The 25,627-nt window shown below is 41.4% G+C and overlaps 1 protein-coding gene across 1 annotated transcript in view; it reads right to left on the bottom strand.

Annotated features, from left to right (window-relative positions):
• Positions 1 to 120: 120 nt before the first annotated feature.
• Positions 121 to 25,627, bottom strand: part of LOC139420863 (carbohydrate-responsive element-binding protein) — a 40,650-nt gene continuing 15,143 nt past the window's right edge. Inside the window, exons 6-17 of the mRNA XM_071171226.1 lie at positions 17,997 to 18,171; positions 17,526 to 17,606; positions 8,015 to 8,166; positions 7,096 to 7,786; positions 6,824 to 6,897; positions 6,437 to 6,710; positions 6,222 to 6,334; positions 4,169 to 4,288; positions 1,770 to 1,897; positions 1,552 to 1,675; positions 1,071 to 1,200; positions 121 to 871 (exon numbers count right to left, since the gene is read on the bottom strand). Of these exons, the coding sequence (XP_071027327.1) occupies positions 726 to 871; positions 1,071 to 1,200; positions 1,552 to 1,675; positions 1,770 to 1,897; positions 4,169 to 4,288; positions 6,222 to 6,334; positions 6,437 to 6,710; positions 6,824 to 6,897; positions 7,096 to 7,786; positions 8,015 to 8,166; positions 17,526 to 17,606; positions 17,997 to 18,171 (2,208 nt within the window). The 3' untranslated portion in view covers positions 121 to 725. The remainder of the gene's footprint in view (positions 872 to 1,070; positions 1,201 to 1,551; positions 1,676 to 1,769; positions 1,898 to 4,168; positions 4,289 to 6,221; positions 6,335 to 6,436; positions 6,711 to 6,823; positions 6,898 to 7,095; positions 7,787 to 8,014; positions 8,167 to 17,525; positions 17,607 to 17,996; positions 18,172 to 25,627) is intronic.

Here is a 25,627-nt window from a genome sequence, read left to right as displayed (position 1 = left end):
CAGCTGTGTTACCAGATGTCATTTCAAAATTATATAACTACAGGATATAATTATAGTTACATAATTCATTCACAGATATAGTAGCCTATGTGGATTGAAAAGCAAGGAGGACAATTTATCTTCCCTCATTTGAATTTTATTGGGACAACAGAACACAAAAATGGTCACTTCAAAATTATTTCAGCACTATAAAATCACCCATAAAAGTGCATTATACGAGGTAACCTTACAGAAAGGTTATAGCTAAGAATATAACTAAGATTGTAGCTTTGGAATGTTTTGTGCTTATTCGAGTACATTGGTTCATCAGGAAAGGGTGAGGTGGTGGGTGTTGGTCTGGGATTAAGTCCCTCCATGCTGAACCTCCAGTCCTCCTTATATACATGATCCCTTTTGTAAAGGATAGAAAGGTTCTGGTCCCTCCGAGAATCATATAGTTATTTTGGGCACTAAACCGTACCATACCGTATGTGTGCTTGAAAGTGGGTTCAGCTCTGTGATCCATTGGCACCGTTTGGTTTTCAATCTACGGTATTCAAAATGTTTAATAGGGTCACTGGGCTTTTGTGTTACAGGGTACTATAATGTTCCATAGGGTCACATAGGCTGTGTGTTTTCCCTGTTAATGGGCCACGTGGAGGGGGAGTGGTCCTGGGGATGGGTAGGGTGGGGGAGGCCCTGGGTGACAACCTGGGTGGCTTGCTTGGGGAGCAGGCTACGGTCTCTCAGTGGTCCTGCGGTTGGCCAGGGAGGTGAGGCTGGGGGAGGCCCTTAGCCTGGGTGACCGCCTGGGTGGCCTGCTCTGGCACCAGGCTGGGGTCTGTCAGGATGGACGTGGAGGTGCTCAGGAGACGGAGTGAACTAAGGACCACTGAGGAGAGGATCAGGTAAGAGGGAGATGAGGAGCGAGAGAAAGAGAAAAATGAGACAGACACACAGAGTAACACTTGATGACTAACTGACAGAAGACAGATAAACACAGAGACAGATAGGCAAAAACTAGATGACTAACAGACAGACAGACTAGATGACGAACTGATAGTCATTGAAGCTGGTGATGTTGAACTCACTGGGTCTGAGGGCAGGCAGAGAGCAGTGCTGGTCCAGCCAGGACAGAGTGGTGCGACAAAGATCCTCAACACTGGCTGTGGACACCATCCCGTTATAGGACTCAAACAAGGGCTCTATGATAATGCTGAACTGAGCCCGTGTTTAGGAAAGCACCTGATTCATGTATTATTATGACACACATGACACTATTTACAATATATGATACAAAATATGCATATCTGTTCATTGGCTGTTCATATGTGAGCTACTAGTCAAAAACAGACCATTTGATTAGCTTTTTCCAAATACTGTAGGCGCGGTTGACTGATCTTGTCTGGTGCAATGTAAACAATGGAGTCATCTATTTAAAAAAAAATACCATCTGGCACACCAGAAAAAGTAAATTTTTTGAATGAAAACAAATACTATTTGAACCCAGGTCTGGATCTAACACTGAATCTATGCTTCTGCTAAATGTGCTATCACTGAGTTTAAAGATACGATCCAAAACTTCCAGTTCTGTAGTGTCTGTGCCCGGACGTACTCTCTGAACTTCTCCCTCATGTGGTCGAAGCGTTGACGGGTAATGGGCACACCGGTGGCAGGCAGCTGCTGCTGGCATACACTGCATCGGGAGAGAAGTGGTATGATCACACACACACACACACACACACACACACACACATTATGTTTAATGTGTTTCAAGATGGTGGTCTTACTTGATGGCAGAGTTGAGGAGCAGAATTTCGTCCCTGAGTCTCTGAGCCTCCTCATGTAGCTGAGATCTCTCCTGCTGCATCTTACTGATGTACTCGACTGTCTTATGTAGCGTTGTGGCCTTGCTGATCTGGGACATGGGACAGAGCACAGAGACAATAATGTAGATACATAATGCTCCATGTATTTACAGTGCCTTGCGAAAGTATTCGGCCCCCTTGAACTTTGCGACCTTTTGCCACATTTCAGGCTTCAAACATAAAGATATAAAACTGTATTTTTTTGTGTAGAATCAACAACAAGTGGGACACAATCATGAAGTGGAACGACATTTATTGGATATTTCAAACTTTTTTAACAAATCAAAACCTGAAAAATTGGGCGTGCAAAATTATTCAGCCCCCTTAAGTTAATACTTTGTAGCGCCACCTTTTGCTGCGATTACAGCTGTAAGTTGCTTGGGATATGTCTCTATCAGTTTTGCACATCGAGAGACTGAATTTTTTTCCCATTCCTCCTTGCAAAACAGCTCGAGCTCAGTGAGGTTGGATGGAGAGCATTTGTGAACAGCAGTTTTCAGTTCTTTCCACAGATTCTCGATTGGATTCAGGTCTGGACTTTGACTTGGCCATTCTAACACCTGGATATGTTTATTTTTGAACCATTCCATTGTAGATTTTGCTTTATGTTTTGGATCATTGTCTTGTTGGAAGACAAATCTCCGTCCCAGTCTCAGGTCTTTTGCAGACTCCATCAGGTTTTCTTCCAGAATGGTCCTGTATTTGGCTCCATCCATCTTCCCATCAATTTTAACCATCTTCCCTGTCCCTGCTGAAGAAAAGCAGGCCCAAACCATCATGCTGCCACCACCATGTTTGACAGTGGGGATGGTGTGTTCAGGGTGATGAGCTGTGTTGCTTTTAAACCAAACATAACGTTTTGCATTGTTGCCAAAAAGTTCAATTTTGGTTTCATCTGACCAGAGCACCTTCTTCCACATGTTTGGTGTGTCTCCCAGGTGGCTTGTGGCAAACTTTAAACAACACTTTTTATGGATATCTTTAAGAAATGGCTTTCTTCTTGCCACTCTTCCATAAAGGCCAGATTTGTGCAATATTCGACTGATTGTTGTCCTATGGACAGAGTCTCCCACCTCAGCTGTAGATCTCTGCAGTTCATCCAGAGTGATCATGGGCCTCTTGGCTGCATCTCTGATCAGTCTTCTCTTTGTATGAGCTGAAAGTTTAGAGGGACGGCCAGGTCTTGGTAGATTTGCAGTGGTCTGATACTCCTTCCATTTCAATAGTATCGCTTGCACAGTGCTCCTTGGGATGTTTAAAGCTTGGGAAATCTTTTTGTATCCAAATCCGGCTTTAAACTTCTTCACAACAGTATCTCGGACCTGCCTGGTGTGTTCCTTGTTCTTCATGATGCTCTCTGCGCTTTTAACGGACCTCTGAGACTATCACAGTGCAGGTGCATTTATACAGAGACTTGATTACACACAGGTGGATTGTATTTATCATCATTAGTCATTTAGTTCAACATTGGATCATTCAGAGATCCTCACTGAACTTCTGGAGAGTTTGCTGCACTGAAAGTAAAGGGGCTGAATAATTTTGCACGCCCAATTTTTCAGTTTTTGATTTGTTAAAAAAGTTTGAAATATTCAATAAATGTCGTTCCACTTCATGATTGTGTCACACTTGTTGTTGATTCTTCACAAAAAAATACAGTTTTATATCTTTATGTTTGAAGCCTGAAATGTGGCAAAAGGTTGCAAAGTTCAAGGGGGCCGAATACTTTCGCAAGGCACTGTACTTGTTCTATTTCTATTGAACAAAGGGGTTACTGCTGGGCAACAACACCACACGGAATCTCATGCTGTGTGTTTGGAATAGTGGCAAGATATGATTACTAAAACCATTCTGTGTTACTGTAACTGAGGTGATTGGTGTTGATAACAGTTCCTAAATACGGCTCATTGCAGCTTCCCATCCTCTGCTCCACTATGCCTTGTTTTGTGCAGTAGGCATTTCCAATGTAAAACCTGCATGAGCACTAACATATGAAGTTCATAGTAGCACATAAAAGTTGGTGTCAAATGAATGATAAGAGCCTATATATTTGAGAAATTAAGGCATATAAAAAATCTAAAAAATTCTCACAAAATTTAAAAAAGCAAAGGCATTGATTTATGGTCAAACAGTTACATAAAAAACTGAGGGTCATTCTGTTGCACTTTACATGTATTTTTGTAAAATTTCCTGTGGAAATGGTTAAAAGTAGTCCTGGTGGATTAAAGAGTGTGGTTTGTTTAACTTTGCAATCAAAGATTTTTGTTTGGCACACTTTTTAACGTGAAAAATCAGAGTCTTGGATATCGTACTGCAGTACCTACCTTTATACTTGGCTGAGAGCTTAGTGTGGTGACGAGACTGTGTAGAGTATCAAAGCCTAGCTTGATGTTGAAACGTCTCTTCTGCTCAGCAGAGATGTGAGTTATCCTCCTGGTCTCTGTCTGCAACAAACACACCCCTCATAAATCAGGAACTGTGTGCTTATAAATTCAGATTGTCAAAATCTATCTATCGACGGTCTCCTCAACACAGACACTGTTAATTTCTCTGACACGGGTGGAGTGCAATGAAGAATGGCGCCGGAGGGGATGGCTGCCGTTTTACGGGCTCCTAACCAACTGTGATATTTTGGGTTTTTTTCACATTGTTTGTAACTTATTTTGTAGCTGCTACCGTCTATTATGACAGAAAATAGCTTCTGGATATCAGAACAGGGATTACTTACCTCGAACTGGACAAAGATGTTTTCTTTAATGAGTCTGACGCGAAGGATATTCTGCATCTCCAAGACCAGGCCCAAATCCACATCATTTGCATGAAGAAAATATGAAAATACAGGGGGGCGGAGGTAGGGGTGCCTTGTGAGAATTTGTCGGCGAGTGGGTAACCCGCCTCTACCATCCTTTCTACCGACCAACGTGCAATCACTTGAAAATAAACTCCGCTCAAGACTATCCTACCAACAGGACATTTACCTTGAGAAAAGGAACACCTATGTGAGAATGCTGTTCATTGACTACAGCTCAGCGTTCAACACCATAGTGCCCACAAAGCTCATCACTAAACTAAGGACCCTGGGACTAAACACCTCCCTCAGCAATTGGATCCTGGACTTCCTGGCGGGCTGCCCCCAGGTGGTAAGGGTAGGCAACAACACATCTGCCACGCTGATCCTCAACACGGGGGCCCCTCAGGGGTGCGTGCTTAGATCCCGCTTGTACTCCCTGTTCACCCTCGAGTCCGTGACCAAGTACGACTTCATCACCATCATTAAGTTTGCTGACGACACAACAGCGGCAGGCCTGATCCCCGACAACGATGAACCAGCCTATAAGGAGGAGGTCAGAGACCTGTCAGTGTGGTGCCACGATAACAACCTCTCCCTCAACGTGAGCAAAACAAAGGAGCTGATCGTGGACTACAGGAAAAGGAGGGCCGAACACGTCCCCATTCACATCGACAGGGCTATTGTGAAGCGGGTCGAGAGTTTCAAGTTCCTTGGTGTCCACATCACCAACAAACTATCATGGTCCAAACAGACCAAGACAGTAGTGAAGAGGTCACGACAACACATTTTCAGCCTAAGGAGACTGAAAAGATTTGGCATGGGTCCCCAGATCCTCAAAAAACTCTATAGCTGCACCATTAAGAGCATCTGGACCAGTTGCATCACCGCCTGGTATGGCAACTGCTCGGCATCAGACCGTAAGGCGCTACAGAGGGTAGTGAGTATGGCCCAGTACATCACCGGGGCCAAGCTTCCTGCCATCCAGGACCTATATACTAGGCTGTCAGAGGAAGGCCCAAAAAATCCCAAAATCCCCAAGTCTTATCCCCAAGCCTTAAGACCGCTGAACAATTAATCAAATGGCCACCCGGACTATTCACATTGACATCGATGTTTATTATCTATGCATAGTCACTTTATCCCTACCTACATGTACAAATTACCTTAACTAACCTGTACCCCAGCACATTGACTCAGTACCGGTACCCCCTGTATATAGCCTCGTTATTGTTATTTTATTGTATTACTTTTAATTTTATTGTATTACTTTAGTTTATTTAGTAAATATTTTCTTAACTCTATGTCTTGAACTGCGCTGTGGGTTAAGGGTTTGAAAGTAAGCATTTCACGGTAAGGTCTACCTGTTTAATTTGTCGAATGTTACAAATAAAATTTGATTTGATTTGATTGGGGGAAAAACACATAAGTCGTCTGACCTCGAGTTCAATTTAGAAAAGACACAATAGCAACTTACCTTTCCCTTTCAGTATTTTGTTTATTCATCATTGTCTTTCTATCAGACAGTAGTTGTAGGTATTCCATAGGATGTGTGTTGAGTAATGAATGGTCAAGTTGTTTTTGCTTACCTTGTTTGACTCCATTTTGGAATGTCCAGGTAAGGAGTGCGGAGACTCAGTGTTGGATGCCCTCTCTAGAAGGTTGGTTGGGGACATCTGCCCTGAGTGTCCCGAGAAGCTCACTAAAAACAAACAAACAAACAAAGAGGAATGGATTTCTTTGCTTTTCAACCACACATGACATGTTAACATTTTTACATGAAATTATGTTCGTCCTTAATTACCTGTTAAACTAGTTCTCTCAGAACCGTAGATCTGTACAGGGGAGAGTTTTTCTGTCTTGGGGATGAGGAGAGGTATGTTGGGGTGTGTTGAGCCCTGGGTGAGGAGAGCAGAGACGGCAGATCCGTGGGAGGTACTAGTGTATAGACCGGCGTGGCTGTGGGTAGACGTCTGGCAGTGAATTGGTGTAAGAAGTGGGATCCCTGAGGGCCAGGGAGACCCAGGCTGCAGCTGAGATCCAGACACTCCTCCGATACGCATGCTGCTGCTCGAATGCTAAACCAAACACATTATCTGATTAAAAGTACAACTGTAATCTGCAGTAAAGGTTTGAATTATGTATTTTAAACTCACACCTGTGTTAACTAAAGAAACTATATTGGCCTTACTGGAGAGTTGGGAGAGGTTGACCTGTGCCCTTTGGTTGCTACTAAAGTTGCATCGAATCCCAGCGTTGGTTTGCCTAAAAACAAGATGGTCAAAAGTGAACTGTGCGAAGGTAAAACAAGCGTACAATGGTTTTGGTTAATGTTTCTGTAAGACAGTGATAGTGGATAATGGTGAATACAAGACCAAGAGTGTTGGAACGGCAAGTGCATCAGTGTATCACTGCAGTATGAAAGTATGATGAAGGAAAAATTAAGTGAATGGATATGCTCACGTTCTTGGGTGCTGGAGGACAGTAGTTTTGCCAGGAAGCTGGTCTGGGGGGGAGCCGTCTGAGGGGTGGACAGACGGGACCCCATCTGCACCCCCACTGCTGTCTTCTGCTTGTGCTTCCCCCTTCTACCACCCGCCACACCCGGCTGCTGTGGGGCTGAGAAGCAGTGAGGAGGTACACTGAGAGAGGGGAGGGCCGGGGCCGAGACCACGGACGAGTACCCCTGAGAGAGGCAGGATGTTGGGGAGTACATGTCTCCCGTGGTGGAGTACCCGTGATGACCCTGGGGATCCGATCCCAGAATACTGCCACCCATAGTGGATCCCGTGTGGGTGATGACGGTAGAGGTCACTGAGCTGGCAGTGGTGGCGTGGTAACCGTACTTGTGACAGGGAGGCGGATACAAAAAGGTTCCGTCTCCTGGGGAGACGGGCTGCTGTTGTATGTTGGTGGTTGCGATGGAGACGGCGGCGCCGGAGTAAGCCTGGTGTCCATAGGAGGGCATGGCCCCTGATACCATGCTGGGAGTATGGTACTCGCTGTGGTAATCCTGTTGTTGGTGACCTTTGAACTTGGGGTTGTTAGTGGGGTTGAAGGTAATTTCAGAGGTCAGGGGTTGTCTGTGGTAGCCAGGGCCTGACAGAGAGTTGGATGAAGAGGGCTGAGACAGGTTGTCAGATGAGAGGTTGGACTGGAAGAGAGATTCATTGTAAGTTTCATTCATGACTAAAACATTTTGGGTACAATTTATATGATAAACTATCACTTTAACAGTAAACAGTAAAACAAACTATGCAATGAAAACGCAGGAACCCAAAACAAAGAATACATAGTCCAGGCAATATGTGCCAAATTTCATGTGAATCGTTTACTTTTTCATCACTTTTCCATCCCCTAACAAAGCGCTTAGCTACTGTACCTGAGCTAGTTGAGTGTCGACGTGTAGCTGTGGAACGGTGACTACAGGGCTGGACACAGAGGGGAAAGCCCCGCTGGAGGAGCTCTCAAAGTAGCCACAGTCAGCATAAGCAGCCTGCTCCAATGACTGGCCCCGGTAGCTCATAAAGATATCTAACACAGGACAGGAAAAAATACAATCATCAACCCTATACTCTTAGAAAAAAGGGTTCCAAACGGGTTCTTTGGCTGTCCCCATAGGAGAGCCCTTTTTGGTTCCAGGTAGAACCTGCATGGACAGATGGAAGGAGATTAGCAAGGCGTATGCCCCACCCACCTGAGGATCTGTCTTTTTCATCCATCTATTTCCTGTGTTTGTGGGGTGCAAAATCCACTTGTCACTTAAATCTCGCTGGATTGGTTGCTTTCATTTTACTCCTGCAACTCTTTCATACTCTTGCTTATGCGTGACATTTTTTCCCGTTAACGTTATGACCGTGGAAATGTTTGTAATGACCTGTCAAACACACCCATGGTTGAAATGGGCTTAATGGAATACATTGTGTTCTACTGTTGAATCTATAAGAATGCTAAAGCTTAGTCAGCGATTAAACACACAGTCTGGACACTTACATCACCAGAAAGAGAAGACAGATCACTTTATTTTGATGGGGTGTTCATTTTTTTGTGGAATTGAAAAAAGTAATAATTTAATAGAGTTGAAATGTTTACAAATTAGATCCGCTGAAATGAAAGCAACTTCCGAAAACACCCAGTTTATAGTGATATTATGTCTGAAATTGCAAACAATGTAGAGTATGCTTAAAAATGTGTAATCTAGAGCCAAGCGTGTTATCCTGCTATTAACACACTTGTTGAATTATGCAACAGAACGTGATAACAGTAATTAATGAGGCAGTCTAAACAGTGAAGGTAGGGTAGACAGAGCAAGTGTTTGGTGGTTGCAGCCCTGTCCCACACCTTTATGTTATTGTGTTCATATATGCAAACACAGCCACCATATTTATGCAAATGAGGCGCATGAAATTCAATTTATTTTAACACAAAATACACAGAAAATACCTGATCCAGTAAGACAATTTATATATTCTAATAAAAAAGGTGACATTTGACAATAAAATGAATACCTGAATTCCATCCACAATCCCTGAACTCTATTCGTTATTTGTCCGTGCCAGTACATTTTTTATGTGCTATAATCATGTCAATATCTGATGGATTATAAAACATTCAAAAAGTATCTTCATCCATTGTCCAAATGTTGCATTTATTAGTTGTTTTTAAAACCTTTTAACCATTTTGATGACTGTTGCTACTGCCATTAGTTGCACTAATGGCAGTAATGTCACCGACTTTGAAGGAAAGATCACACCTGAACCATGTTGATGAATCAACTAGGCCCCTACATGTACAACATGTGTCAATAAAACACATCTGCAGTCTTGGCAAGTATAACGTCTGTACTGAATAATGTACATGTAGGGGCCTAATTTTTGTGCAAATGGATAAAAAAGTGGATAAAAAAAGTATGAAGATGTATGCACTCACTCACTCGCCGTAAGTCACTCTGAATGAGAGCATCTGCTAAATGATTAAAATGTTAAATGTAAATAAATAAAATCTATTTTCTATTTCAGTCCATTCTATTATAGTCTATTATATGTACTTCAATAAGTATTATGTTTGCCTGTCTGTTGCTAACTCAGGAAAGGCATCTGATCCATTACATAATTCTATGATCTTATCTGCTTGTGGCGTGATGATGACATCATAGAATCTGACTGGGTGGGCTTCCAGAGTATGTCTACCCTTGCCAGCGGTCATGAAGCATCATAAAACAACGCGCCCACTGCCAACTTGGCAAGGCACAGTGATACTGTACCAACTGGACAGACATTGTTTCCACCTCGCACTAAATGCTTTTCAAGCAGAATACGGAATACCTAGGGCTGTTGCAGTGACCGTATTACCACCACACCAGCGGTCACGAGTCATGAAGGCAGTCAAATTCCACGTGACCGTTTGTAATGGTAATTAGGATTCTCCAAGCTCTGATGCTGCTGATGGCCATTAGTAGCATACCAAACTTGCTAACTGCCTGGTACTCAGCACTCTATTGTCCCTCTAATCACTCTGACATCAATGCAAATGTATCTGAAAATCTAATCAAACACTTCATGATGGCGCATGAGCTCATGTTGCGCAACATTTCAATAGGCTATGCCATTGTGTGAGAAAACAGAGTGATGGCCTCTATTAAAAAGAGGAGGCTCAGCTTTCTATAGGCTTGACCTACTATATTTATTTCTCAACTTTCCTAATATTAAGCACATTAATTATATTTACTACAGGAGTATAGCCTACCTGACTGGCATGAAAATAAACCACGGGGAAAAGCGTCCTCCTTTATTTAAGTGTATAGATAAAATGTATTTTTTTCCGCTGCCCGTGTTTCGGTACAGGTGACAATATTAGCCTATCACTTGTGAATTATATATTATCACCTGTGAATGATGCCCAGCATAAGTAACAAAGCCTTTTGTTTTTACTTTCTCGAATCATAGTCACACACCTTATGTAGCCTAGCCCATAGGCCTATATGTTTTAATAAGGTTTGTATTACAACTAAAGTGGCCAAATAACTTATTAAAATTAAGTACATTAATCTGCTTTAAAAGGGGTGTAGAGCCTAACTGATATACAGTGGGGCAAAAAAGTATTTAGTCAGCCACCAATTGTGCAAGTTCTCCCACTTAAAAAGATGAGAGAGGCCTGTAATGTGCATCATAGGTACACTTCAACTATGACAGACAAAATGAGAAAAAAAAATCCAGAAAATCACATTGTAGGATTTTTTATGAATTTATTAGCAAATTATGGTGGAAAATAAGTATTTGGTCAAGATTTCTGGCTCTCACAGACCTGTAACTTCTTCTTTAAGAGGCTCCTCTGTCCTCCACTCATATTAATGGCACCTGTTTGAACTTGTTATCAGTATAAAAGACACATGTCCACAACCTCAAACAGTCACACTCCAAATTCCACTATGGCCAAGACCAAAGAGCTGTCAAAGGACACAAGAAACAAAATTGTAGACCTGTACCAGGCTGGGAAGACTGAATCTGCAATAGGTAAGCAGCTTGGTTTGAAGAAATCAACTGTGGGAGCAATTATTAGGAAATGGAAGACATACAAGACCACTGATAATCTCCCTCGATCTGGGGCTCCATGCAAGATCTCACCCCATGGGGTCAAAATGATCACAAGAAAGGTGAGCAAAAATCCCAGAACCACACGGGGGGACCTAGTGAATAACCTGCAGAGAGCTGGGACCAAAGTAACAAAGCCTACCATCAGTAACACACTACGCCGCCAGGGAAATCCTGCAGTGCCAGATGTGTCCCCCTGCTTAAGCCAGTACATGGCCAGGCCCGTCTGAAGTTTGCTAGAGAGCATTTGGATGATCCAGAAGAAGATTGGGAGAATGTCATATGGTCAGATGAAACCAAAATATAACTTTTTGGTAAAAACTCAACTCGTCGTGTTTGGAGGACAAAGGATGCTGAGTTGCATCCAAAGAACACCATACCTACTGTGAAGCATGGGGGTGGAAACATCATGCTTTGGGGCTGTTTTTCTGCAAAGGGACCAGGACGACTGATCCGTGTAAAGGAAAGAATGAATGGGGCCATGTATCGTGAGATTTTGAGTGAAAACCTCCTTCCATCAGCAAGGGCATTGAAGATGAAACGTGGCTGGGTCTTTCAGCATGACAATGATCCCAAACACACCGCCCGGGCAACGAAGGAGTGGCTTCGTAAGAAGCATTTCAAGGTCCTGGAGTGGCCTAGACAGTCTCCAGATCTCAACCCCATAGAAAATCTTTGGAGGGAGTTGAAAGTCCGTGTTGCCCAGCAACAACCCCAAAACATCACTGCTCTAGAGGAGATCTGCTCGGAGGAATGGGCCAAAATACCAGCAACAGTGTGTGAAAACCTTAGTAGTACAGAAAACGTTTGACCTCTGTCATTGCCAACAAAGGGTATATAACAAAGTATTGAGATAAACTTTTGTTATTGACCAAATACTTATTTTCCACCATAATTTGCAAATTAATTAATGAAAAATCCTACAATGTGATTTTCTGGATTTTTTTTGTTCTAATTTTGTCAGAGTTGAAGTGCACCTATGATGAAAATTACAGGCCTTTCTCATCTTTTTAAGTGGGAGAACTTGCACAATTGGTGGCTGACTAAATACTTTTTTGCCCCACTGTACATAAGCAGTGCGTGAGTTTCAAGTTTGAGGAAGATCATTTTCACCATAAAAATGCATCTTTATAATAAAAGCATTACATGCATAATCACATTTGCGGTCACTTTTGATAATAGTGTTTTCTGCTAAGGAAACATTCAAGCTTATAGCATACTACCATGTTTGCACTGCTACACTTATAATGTTAAGAAATAGCCTAATAGCTTATCAACATTTTAAGCTCAACGTTCTGATCTGTTGTGTCAGCCACATTGCATAAAAATATTTTTTTTTTTATGCTAGTGGTTTTATTCATTTGGGATCTATATCGCATCCCACAACTGTTGCAGACTATGTTTGGAATGTTTATTTATCGCACAGAATTGAATAGGTTTATCTTTGTACTATGGGGGTTAGTAGATTGGCATAGCCTAGTGCTTTTGCTGTTCGTTAGGCCTTGTTGGCTGATGAAAATTAAATGTAGACAGTTCAATATCATCAATATGTACCTCAGAATTGGATAAGGATGCACGCAGTTGCGTCCCAATGTGTCCGTCTTCACTTGTAGCCTGTGAGAAAGACCTGATCACGTGATGGAGCGAGCAGCACTCAGGGAGAAGGGCACACTGCCCGCAAATGGCATAGATTTTAGGGTGTATTACGGCCATACAAAGGGGATTCCGCCGTTAAATTCTAGGCATTATCAAGTGCTTGTCAAATTCTGAATGAGAGACTGATAAAGTGTGTACAGCCTACTCAAAAAAACAAAGCAGAGCTCATGCCCTTCAAGCAACTTTTTTCAAATCATCATTAGAGTTGCATCATGCAGCCTTACGCTGTATTAGAAATCTAAACATATAGCCCAATGTTTGTAGAACAACTAAAGTTACATTAATAACTCCAAATTAAGCATATAGGAATTTATTTATTTATTTATCTATTTCTTTTTTAACCGCTCATCACAGAATACCCACATTCCCTCAAATCGTTTGGAGAAAATAATGCCATGGAATTCTAAGCAAATCTTAGAAGTCTGCTAAATTAACTAGTGTAGCCAACAGCCATTTGGCATAGGACAACTCAGAGTATGTTATTCTGTTCTGTTCTTCTGAAATAGACTACATTTTAATCATATCATGCTTCTAAAATAAATAATGGATTTATTGTGGAGGTGTAGGCTGTATTACATGGATTTATTAGACTTTTTAAAATGTAGATGTTCCAAAGGTCTGCATCAGTGGCTTGTAGGCTGTGTGTGGAGCCAGGAGATGCTACATTTGTTTATGTTAATTAACGTTCAATTACCATGAGACCGACAATTATTTGCTTGACAATCACTGGCTGACGAAATTTCGTGACCGTCACAACCCTAAGTATACCCTTTCAGGACAAATACTGTAAAGTACAGCAGTCAAAGCAAATAAACACACGTGAGTACATCACTACACCATGATACTGGCCCAAGCCCATTGTTGTCAATCACTTATTTAGTTTCTATCATTTTAACCCTATTCAATTCCCGCCTCTATGATAACAACATTCTGTGAATCTTTTGCACAGCAGGAACCAGGAATTTATTTCAGTAAAATCAGGAAATTGTTTTTTAAAGTTTAAAACAAGTTGAACGAAAGAATGTCCTTCCCTAATAAATGCAATATTTTAAGGGAATACATGTTAAGATATGAAAAAATCCCATAAAATCTAGCAGTAGTGCATTTTCAGAGATAATTTACAAGAATACTTACCAATATGAACCTTAGTTCCTTAGCAATGTGAACCTTCAAGAAGGTTCGGGAAGACACTGTATCAATGGGCAACCCTACTCTAACAACTGAGGATCATACCCACTCACACCAACCTGGTATGATATACAACCTGAGATCAGTGACCAGCGGCGTAGCTTTGTTTCCTTCTGTCTCAGTCACATCATGGCATGGTGTATGTTGTGACACAGTCACATGGAGGGATGGGAAGGGAGTCTCTATTTGTGTGTCCATCAGTTAAACATATGGGCCCTGACAAGCACCCTGCCACCCTGCTGACCCTGGTGACGGAGGCAGAAAGCTGATCCCAAAGGACCCTACTGCCAAAGGACCCTACTGCCAAAGGACCCTGGTACTGGCAAGGCCATAAGAACAGACCGGGAGGAACATGCTCGTGCCAATACCCCTGACAACCCACTCTCACCCACAGTACAGGGGACTACAGTACCGATATGTAGAGGGACTAAATGCAGCACTGACAAATACATAATTATCAAATCAATATGGCAGTCCAGAGCATATTACTATCCTAGGAAGTGATCAAACTGAGAGTGGCAACAATGCAATAAAGAGTTCCTGTCATAAACAATGTAATCCTCTACTCAAACCACCGGAGAAGAAAATAAATCATACTACCTTCCAATATCTCCATCCCTCTATTGTCTATCCCTCCATCCTTTTTTCCCTCCATCTCTATCCCTTGATCCCGCTGGGCCCCTTTGCCACGTGTTGCGGTTAACCACATGCGCTTCCACTTCCCTACTCTGCTGTGTCTCAACCCAGCCTCTGACCTCCAGCTCACTCCGGACATGGCATAAACATGACACAGAACAGAGAGCCCAACCCAGGGGTGCCACTCACAGAGGAATCTTTAACTCAACAATATAATAATACATGCCAATACATGAATTTTCATATGGGTTTCCCCAGCTGCATATTTAGAAGAGAAGCCCTAAATATAAATCAATTAAAGATGCATATCTGTCCACCTGCTTAACAGAGTCATTTTGGCTACATGCAGTGATTCTGTATGTGAAAAACTATTATTGTAGCTCTAACTCTCTTCGACAGAGTACATAAGTCTAATCAATCTATAGGTAAAGTAGCATTTATAACTTTTTATCAGGAGCTTCAATCGTTTCTGGTCACCACATCTGTCCATCAGATTTCCCTACACATATACTGTAGTAACCCATTGGGCACAAACTGGTTAAATCGACATTGCTTCGACGTAATCTGCCAACGTATTGTGGCGTGGAATCTACGTGGAAAATACATTAGTTTGAAAAAAGTAGTCAATGTAAACTGCTGTTTTGAAGGTGAAATGTCAATCACAGGATGGTCATCATGGTAACCAATTTTCAACATAGACAAACCATCCATAAAATATGTTGAATTTGTGCCTTTGAAACGACGTGAGATCCAGTATCAGAAATTGTTTTTAGGATTGGCATCACCTCTTACTGGAGAGTTGATCTATCTACAGCTATACATTTGGTTTCCCATCCAGGGCTCCTGAGTGGCACAGCGGTCTAAGGCACTGCATCTCAGTGCAAGAGGTGTCACTACAGTCCCTGGTTTGATTCCAGGCTGTATCACATCCAGCCGTGATTGGAAGTCCCATAGGGAGGCGCACAATTGGCCCAGCATCGCCGGGGTCGGACGTCATTGTAAATAAGAATTTGTTCTTAACTGACTTGCCTAGTTAAATAAAGGTTAAATAAATAAATAAATATTAAAAACCAATATTTTATATTTGTCACTGACTACTACCAATGTGCGGTCATGAAAATGATTATTGAGGGATGTCTTACTAACTAAAATAGATTCACTGCTGCTGTCAAAGTCATTCCAAAGGGTCGGTTTAACAGAGCAAATTAAATGTAAGTCATATCAAGAGATTGGGACTTTAATTTTATATCTGCAAAAAGATTATTCTGAGATAATTGACTTTAACGTTCCGAACCCTCATTTGTTTAAATGGTGTAGGCTATTTTTATATTGTACTCTTTTGAACTTAACAACATGAATTGGAGGTACTTAGAGTACTATGTAGTTAGAGAACATTGAATAGAACAAGGCTATGTCAATTACTCAGTTTTGACAAAAATGCAGATACAATCATATAGTCCCAAGCTTTCGATATATCACTATATATACAAAAGCATGTGGACACTCAGTGGATTCGGTTGTTTCAGCCACAACCATTGCTGACAGGTGTATGAAATCGAGCGCACAGCCATGCAATCTCCACAAACATTGTCAGTAGGGTGGCCTTACTGAAGAGCTCAGTGACTTTCAATGTGGCGTCGTCATAGGATGCCACCTTTCCAGCAAGTCAGTTCATAAAAATGTCTGCCCTGATGGAGCTACCCCGATCAACTGTAAGTCCTGTCATTGTGAAGTGGAAACGTCTAGGAGCAACAACAGCTCAGATGAAGTGGTAGACACACAAGTTCACAGCGCGGGACCGCCGAGTGCTGAAGCGCACAGAGCGTCTTTCCTCTGCTGCAACACTCACTATCGAGTTACAAACTGCCTCTGGAAGCAACGTCAGCACAATAACTGTTCGTCGGGAGCTTCATGAGATGGGTTTCCATGGCCGAGCAGCCGCACATAAGCCTAAGATCACCATGTGCAGTGCCAAGCGTCGGCTGGAGAGGTATAAAGCTCGCCACCATTGGACTGTGGAGGAGTGGAAACGCGTCCTCTTGCGTGATGAATCACGCTTCCCCATCTGGCAGTCTGGGACGAATCTGGGTTTGGCGGATGCCAAGTGAATGCTTCCTGGCCCAATGTATAGTGCCAACTGTAACATTTGGTGGGGGAGGAATAATGGTCTGGGGCTGTTTTTCATGTTTTGGGCTAGACCCTTTAGTTCCCATTAAGGGAAATCTTAACACAACAGCATACAGTGACATTCTAGACAATTCTGTGTTTCCAACTTTGTGGCAACAGTTTGGGGAAGGCCCTTTCCTGTTTCAGCATGACAATGCTCCTGTGCACAAAGCAAGGTCCATACATAAATGGTTTGTAGAGATAGATGTGAAAGAACTTGACTGGCCTACACAGAGCCCTGACTTCAACCCCATCAAACTCCTTTGGAATGAATTGGAACACAGACTGCGAGCCAGGCCTATAATCGCCCAACATCAGTGCCCGACCTCACTAATGCTCCGCAGCAATGTTCCAACATCTAGTGGAAAGCCTTCCCAGAAGAGTGGAGGCTGTTATAGCTGACTTTATGAGATCGGAGAAGTCATGAAAAAAACATCTGAACCAGCCAGGAACAGATCAGTTAGACCTGATAGTTTGTAAACTGCTAGATAAATCCAGTACACACACACACACACACACACACACACACACACACACACACACACACACACACACACACACACACACACACACACACACACACACACACACACACACACACACACACACACACACACACACACACACACACACACACACACACACACACACAATTACCTGGGATATCCATGAAGTCATCTAGATTGGGCTGCAGTGGGGTGAGACCTGGCTGTATCATGTCAGCATTGCTGGTGTACGCTGAGGAGGAATGAGGTAGAACACTACAATCACATACAGAAAAACATACCAGAGACAGGGAGACAGTGGCTGTGTGCCTCTGTTTGCATCTTTAGCCTAATTTATTTATTTGAAGTTCCTCATTTGTTGGGCGGTTTCTTTCCTGCATTATTGTCTCACATGACCATAGGTTGGATAAATGGTAAGTGGTGTATTCTGTTATTTTTGTCAATAAAATAAAAAGAAGAAGAAACATTTTCAATTTCATTGGGATTTGCATCATAGTGTTACAAGTATCGTAGACAGGGCTTCTGTAGGGCTTCAGTAGACAGTAAAATGGTTCCTCTAAGTATAATATTAATACTGTAGGTAGATAAGTAAGTAGAATGGACGTTGTGGCGTGGTACTCACTGTTGTGCCGGTCGTTGGCCCACGGGCAGGGCTTCTGGGTCATGGTGAACAGGGTGTCAGAGATGTCGGACAGAAAGCAGTCCAGGTCAAACATGTGGACCTCCTCTGGCATGACCTCAGGCTCCTGGTACATCTGACTGGACCATTTCTCCAGCTCCCCCCTGCAGATCTGACCCTGGACACAGTGGGGTGGGGATAACATGAAGGCTCAGTTCCAACACTAAAATAAATCCTTCCTGCCTCCCTTGAAGAAATCACTGATCTAAAATGGCTCTATCGCAATTAATTGTTATGCACTTCCTCCCATACTATTTCCTCGCGTCATTCTCAAAACCCTTTGAAGAAGAAGGTCAGAGGGGAGAGCCCTTGGGCCTTCTCCTCCAATTGGGTTGAGAAGGAGGCGTAGAGAGGTGCAAGGAAACACGGAAAGATTAGTTGAGATAGAGCCGAAGAATGGACACCCAAATTGAGATTTCAGGACACAAATCACATCTCAAAACCTGATCCTCACACTAGAGGGCACTAACAACAACACTAAAGCATGTGATAAGGAGTACAGTACAATATTTGAGAGGGGTAGATGAAAAAGACTGGCAAACATCACATTAGAATATTGAGTAAGTCCAATAGAAAGTAATTCACAGCGTGTCATGTGAATTTAACTGCTCTCAAACTATGATAAAATATTTAAATTGGCCAATTCTCTTAATTCTAAACAAATGCAAGACTATGAATATCAACTAAAATCAAAACAGCAAAGGAATGTTTCACAGTCTTCATCTGTCCATTATATGTACTAAACTCAGACAAAAACAACTGAACATTAATGGAACTTCACTTGCCTCCCTCATTGTGTCCAATAATGTCCAATTCAGCTATTCAAGCCCAAAGGTTAAATATAGTTTCAATATTCTTCATCAAGTCCCCCAAGCCCATCCAATAATCATATAAATATTCACGATCATTCACAGCTAATCTAGTCTCTGTCTGCTCTCTGTGTTTAAAATGCTGTGTTACACCCTCATGTCCTAACCTTTTAATATTCCGTCCCAAACCAGGGGAGACATTTATAGAAAAGCCCTGAATGAGGCGGAAATTACTTTTGATTACGACAAACCCCCTGTTTACACCTTTTAGTTTTTTTCATTCACAGAAAGGGAATTATAGCATAGATGTGCTGTGTGTACGTGCAGGGAACCCGGTTCCATTATTGGTTATTTTTAGTAATTTCTTTATTTTAATGTCTCTCCATATAATGAGAGCAGCAGTCTATTGTCCCTGACCTAATTCTGTCAGTCACACATTCACGTGCAGACGGACAGACATGAAGAGACCCCAACCCCTCTGCAGACACACGAACGCAATGAACCTCAGAGAAAATACAGAAGAAAATACTAACTATCCTATTCTGTCACTTCTACCTGTTTTATTCAGTTATTCTTTCAATCACATGCTATTTCCCTCCACTTTCCCTCACTTTATCACAATAATAATAGCAATTTTTAGTCTATGTCAATTGTGATAATGCCCTAATATTAAGCCAATAATTAACCCCTTACATTCGTGGAAATTGTCCTATAGGGATAGGGCCACATTTAAATGTTTCTAACAGAACAACTATGTGCTTTTTAAATTTACTGTACTTTTCACAGAATTTGTCAATAACAAAATCTGAAAATACTCTGATACATTTGGTTACATAATAAGAATATTCATAGACATTTTTGATTAGGTGCACGATAAGAAAAAAATATTAGATAGGGTTTGAGTGAGAGGTCTAACTGATGTCACAAGGTACACACCTTTCCAAACGTTGACATCCGCAAACCGCTTACCCACACGACGTCATTGCCAGCAGCATACCACCCTGCATACCACTGCTGGCTTGCTTCTGAAGCTAAGCAGGGTTGGTCCTGGTCAGTCCTTGGATGGGAGACCAGATGCTGCTGGAAGTGGTGTTGGAGGACCAGTAGGAGGCACTCTTTCCTCTGGTCTAAAAAATATCCCAATACCCCAGGGCAGTGATTGGGGACACTGCCCTGTGCAGGGTGCAGTCTCTTGGATGGGACGTTAAAACGGGTGTCCTGACTCTCTGAGGTCATTAAAGATCCCATGGCACTTATCGTAAGAGTAGGGGTGTTAACCCTGGTGTCTTGGCTAAATTCCCAATCTGGCCATCACGGTCACCTAATAATCCCCAGTTTACAATTGGCTCATTTCTCCCCTTTAACTATTCCCCAGGTCGTTGCTGCAAATGAGAATGTGTTCTCAGTCAACTTACCTGGTAAAATAACAGATAAATAAATCTGTACAGTTGAAACTGGGATTCATCCATGAAGAACACACTTCTCCAGCGTGCCAGTGGCCATCGAAGGTGAGCATTTTCCCACTGAAGTCGGTTACGACCCAGAACAGCAGTCAGGTCAAAACCCTGGTGAGGATGCACGCAGACAAGCTTCCCTGAGACGGTTTCGGACAGTTTGTGCAGAAATTCTTCGGTTGTGCAAACCCAAAGTTTCATAAACTGTCCGGGTGGCTGGTCTCAGACAATCTAGCAGGTGAAGAAGCCTGATGTGGAGGTTCTAGGCTAGCGTGGTTACACGTGATCTGTGCTTTTGAGGCCGGTTGGACATACTGCCAAATTCTCAAAAACGAAGCTGGAGGTGGCTTATGGTAGAGAAATTAACATTCAGTTCTCTGGCAAAATCTTTGGTGTACATTCCTGTCGTCAGTATGTCAATTGCATGCTCCCTCAAAACTTGAGACATCTGTGGCATTGTGTTGTGTGAGAAAACGGCACATTTTAGAGTGGCCTTTTATTGTCTCCAGCACAAGGCGCACCTGTGTAGTAATCATGCTGTTTAATCAGCTTCTTGATATGCCACACCTGTCAGGTGGATGGATTATCTTGGCAAAGGAGAAATGCTCAACAGGTTATACGTTCCGTTTATATTTTTGTTCAGTGTAAATTTCAATGCACTTTACTGACTCAAGGAAATAGCTTTCAACTATCATACAATTACTGTTGTTGTTTACGCAATCCAAAAACTTATAAATCACAATCTGGGTCAGGTGGTCAATATTTGAAAGTTTATTCTATTGCCAACATGGCTAGCTAGGTAAGTTATAAAATATGATCTTACATATTAGGATTTTAGGATTTCAAAAAGCATTTCAGACAAACAGATTGTAATTTTGGTGCAAATAGAATGGAGTCAACCCGCTAAGCATTTACCGTCAGGCCACGTCTTTTGTACGTCTTTTTTAGATGGGTTCTGGACAGGCCTTGATTTCAATGTCCACGGACGTAAGTTTATGGTCCGATTCTGACAAATCAGAAAGAATCATAAGAAGGCCTTGATTTCAATTTCCACAGACGTCTGGTCCAGACCGGCCTATATTTGGGCCAAACAGACGTATATAATTGGTTTAGATTTGGTCCGATCCGTACAGGCCTTGATTTGGGCCAAACATGGACGCCTATTTTTTGGTTCAGATTTGACCCGGGCCGGCCTTACCTTAAACGTCCACAGACGTCTGGCCCAAACATAGACGTTCAGAATATGACCAGACCAAATCTGAACCAATCATGGACATCTACGTTTCACCAAACTTCACCAAATCTATGCAAACTGGTATTGATTTGAAAATTGCTAAATCTGAGGATCCAAGATCTTTTACAACTGTTCTCCCAATATCTGTATTACCATGTTTTTCTAAAATCCTAGAAAAATGTATGTATAAAAGAATGTTGAAATATTTAAATCAACACTGTATTCTTTATGAGCACCAATATGGTTTTCGTAAAAACTACTCCACAGATATGGCTATTTTGCAATTTTTGGATAAAATCTTGGCATCTTTTTTGATTTATCCAAAGCGTTTGACACGATGAATCATTAAATATTTTTTTCTAAACTGCATTATTACAGTTTTCATGATTATACATACAGGTATAACTGGTTATATAGTTATGTTTATGATAGAGAACAATGTGTTTATGCAATCGGCTGGCTGTGCATCTACCAGGGCCAAGATATCCTGTGATGTGCCACAGGGTTGGATAATTGTGACCTTTGTTATTCCTAATCTATATCAATGACCTTGCTGCTGTATCTTCTATTGTACTTCCCATTCTTTTTGCTGATGATACCAATTTGATTATTATCACACGATCATTTTGATTCACTAATTTATGAAGCCAACTCAGGTATGACAACATTTTCTGAATGGTTCCAGATAAACACATGCTCTTTAAATGTCAAACAAATCTAACTTTATTGTATTCACTAGTAAGGATAGGAAATATTGTAAAAAAATAGAGCCAGAATCTCAATCATCACCAATAAACTAGAATGGTCCAAACACACCAAGACCGTTGTGAAGAGGGCACAACAAAGCCTATTCCCCCTCAGGAGACTGAATAGATTTGGCATGGGTCCTCAGATCCTCAAAAGGTTCTACAGATGCAACATCGAGAGCATCACTGCCTGGTACGGCAACTGCTCGGCCTCTGACCGCAAGGCACTACAGAGGGTAGTGTGTACGGCCCAGTACATCACTGGGACTAAACTGCCTGCCATCCAGGACCTCTATACCAGGCGGTGTCAGAGGAAGGCCCTAAAAATTGTCAAAGACCCCAGCCACCCCAGTCATAGACTGTTCTCTCTATTACCGCATGGCAAGTGGTACCGGACAGCGCCAAGTCTCGGACCAAAAGGCTTTGCAACAGCTTTTACCCCCAAGCCATAAGACTCCTGAACAGGTAATCAAATGTCTATCCAGACTATTTGCAATGTACCACCCCAACCCCTCTTTTACGCTGCTGCTACTCTCTGTTTATCATATATGCATAGTCACTTTAACTATACATTAATGTACATGCTACCTCAATTAGCCCGACTAACCGGTGCCTGTATATAGCATCGCTACTGTTATAGCCCCGCTACTGTATATAGCATCGCTACTGTTATAGCCTTGCTACTGTATATAGCATCACTACTGTTATAGCCTCGCAACTGTTATAGCCTCACTACTTGTATATAGCATCGCTACTGTTATAGCCTCGGTACTGTATAAAGCCTCGCTACTGTTATAGCCTCGCTACTGTTATAGCCTCACTACTGTATATAGCATCGCTACTGTTATAGCCTCGGTACTGTATAAAGCCTCGCTACTGTTATAGCCTCACTACTCTATAAAGCCTCGCTACTGTTATAGCCTCGCTACTGTATAAAGCCTCGCTACTGTTATTTTTCACGTACTTTTTACTGTTGTTTTTTATTTCTTTACTTATCTATTGTTCACCTAATATCTATTTTTTACTAAATTGCACTGTTGGTTAGGGCCTGTAAGTAAGCATTTCACTCTAAGGTCTACTACACCTGTTGTATTCGGTGCACATGACAAATAAACTTTGATTTGATTTGATTTGGAATTGGTGGGAATGAAATGGAACAAGTCACATCCACTCGATTCCTTCGAATTGATGAAAAGTTATCCTGGAAAGATCATGTTCAATTTGTCGTTAGCAAAGTAATGAAATCTGTTGGTATCATCAAAAAGATTAGTGGTTTGGTTCATCAGGCTTGCTTCCTAACTCTATACTATAGCTTAATTTACCCATATCTCATTTACTGTAATATTGTTTGGGCCAGTACACAAATACTCATATCTCCCAGACTGTTTACCTAAACCCTTCAATAGATTATTCCAGGTTAATTCTGAAATTCAACTATAGAACACAAGACACCACGATAACCTTCACCCTCCCCACTGCCGCACCTCACATAGCCAATTCTCTATCAGATAGAGAGGTACCATACTCTGGAATCATTTTCGTAATCTTGCCAAAACTTCATCATCCCTCAATAACTTCCAAGTGAAGACTGGGGGTCAGTCTGATGAACCAAACTACCAATAATCCCCTCCATGTAGCCTAACTCTCACACTCTAACACACACAAACATAATCAAACATGTTTTTTCTTGTATACTGAGTATATCATGTGCAATTATAACTAATATGCTTTGTTAAACTGATTGAACAAACTTGTTTGTTGTTGTACTTATTTATGGTGTGGTTTTCATATCAGCGCTTTTGTGCTTCCAACCTCACCTGCACACCTTTTTTACCTGTTTTTTGTCCGTACTGTTTTGTCTTTCACTTCTTTTCTTTGGTGCGAATAAATAAACCCCCAAAAACAGACCTACAAAAATTTGACAGTAGAGTACAGTACATTACACTAGAGCACACTAGAGTACCGTAAAGTATAAAGTAGTGTACTGTATTGTACCATACTTTAATGTGCCCTACTCTACTAAACTAAACTGTATCGTACTCTACTGTACTGAATTAAACTACTGTATTGTACTGTACTCTACTAAATTAAACTATACGTAATGTACTCTACTGTACTTAACTCTAATTAATTCAACTCTACTGTAAGTACTCTACTGTAACTCTACTGTAATATACCATACTGTAATGTACTGAAAAAACTACTGTCCTGTACCGTACCGGATTGTACTGTACTGTACTTTACTCTTCTGTGTTCTATTGTGCTCTACTGTACTAAACTGTGCCGTACTGTACTGTGATGTTCAAACTTGTGAAACATAGCCTAGATGTCTATGATTCGTTCAGATTTGGATCTGGTACCAAATGTATAATTGTTTCGGGGCGGAGCTCATTAGAATAATAACTAGTATGCCTTGCAAAAGTGTTGTTTTTTACAATTACATTTTAATCATTCAGCAGACGCTCTTATCCAGAGTGACTTACAGTTAGTGCATTTACCTAAGGTAGATAAACAACAACATATCACAGTCATAGCAAGAAAATTAATATGTAATCGTTACTCAGAATCTTATTGTAGTTGAAGTGTTTTTTTCTCTTTTTTTCTATGTATTAGACTACTTTGAACATCATCATTCAGATTTAAAGTTTTTAAAAAAGCTTACTTAATTGCATGTGATTTATGGGAGCAATAATAAATATTTTGTTTACGATCTACATTTGGCTCCTCTTTCCTTTTAAGAGGTGTGGAAAATTATTATTGTGGTATAATGCTTACCTAATTGATAATGTATATCAGTTGAAATTTGTCCATAGAATCAATGACTGAAAAATACTCATTTTCATCATAAGGAAAATAGGTATTTTCAATGTCCGGAAAATATATATTTTCAATGTCTAGGAAATACATATTTTGTATTTGTGAAGTCCGTATAAGATGTGTTTTTATCGTCCGTATAAGATGTACTTTCGACGTCCAAAAATACATTTGTTAACCTTTCACTTGATGTCAACTTCTGGAAAATCTAAAGACGTCTTTTCAATGTAATTTCACTAACTGATTGATAACACATTTCATCCTTGTAACTGTGGATCAAACATAGGGATCATAAACATTGATACTGTAAATTACGTGAGGTTTAAAATATGAAGTACACATTTGGACTCATGGGTGTGTAGTTTGCTTGAATGACATCAAAGCAGTATTCATTATAATCCTCCACATCTCATCTTTCAAAATACACAGAGTTATCTTAAGGTACAGCAGTTCCCTTACTCAGACAACAACAAATGTGCAAAAGTAGCCCAAATAGCAGGAGGGATGGGGGCATCTT

This window comes from Oncorhynchus clarkii, chromosome 12 (genome assembly GCF_045791955.1).
Source record: "Oncorhynchus clarkii lewisi isolate Uvic-CL-2024 chromosome 12, UVic_Ocla_1.0, whole genome shotgun sequence".
Lineage (NCBI taxonomy): Eukaryota > Metazoa > Chordata > Actinopteri > Salmoniformes > Salmonidae > Oncorhynchus > Oncorhynchus clarkii.
Note: the sequence above shows the minus strand (reverse complement) of the source record. Positions and strands in the feature narration are given on the sequence as shown.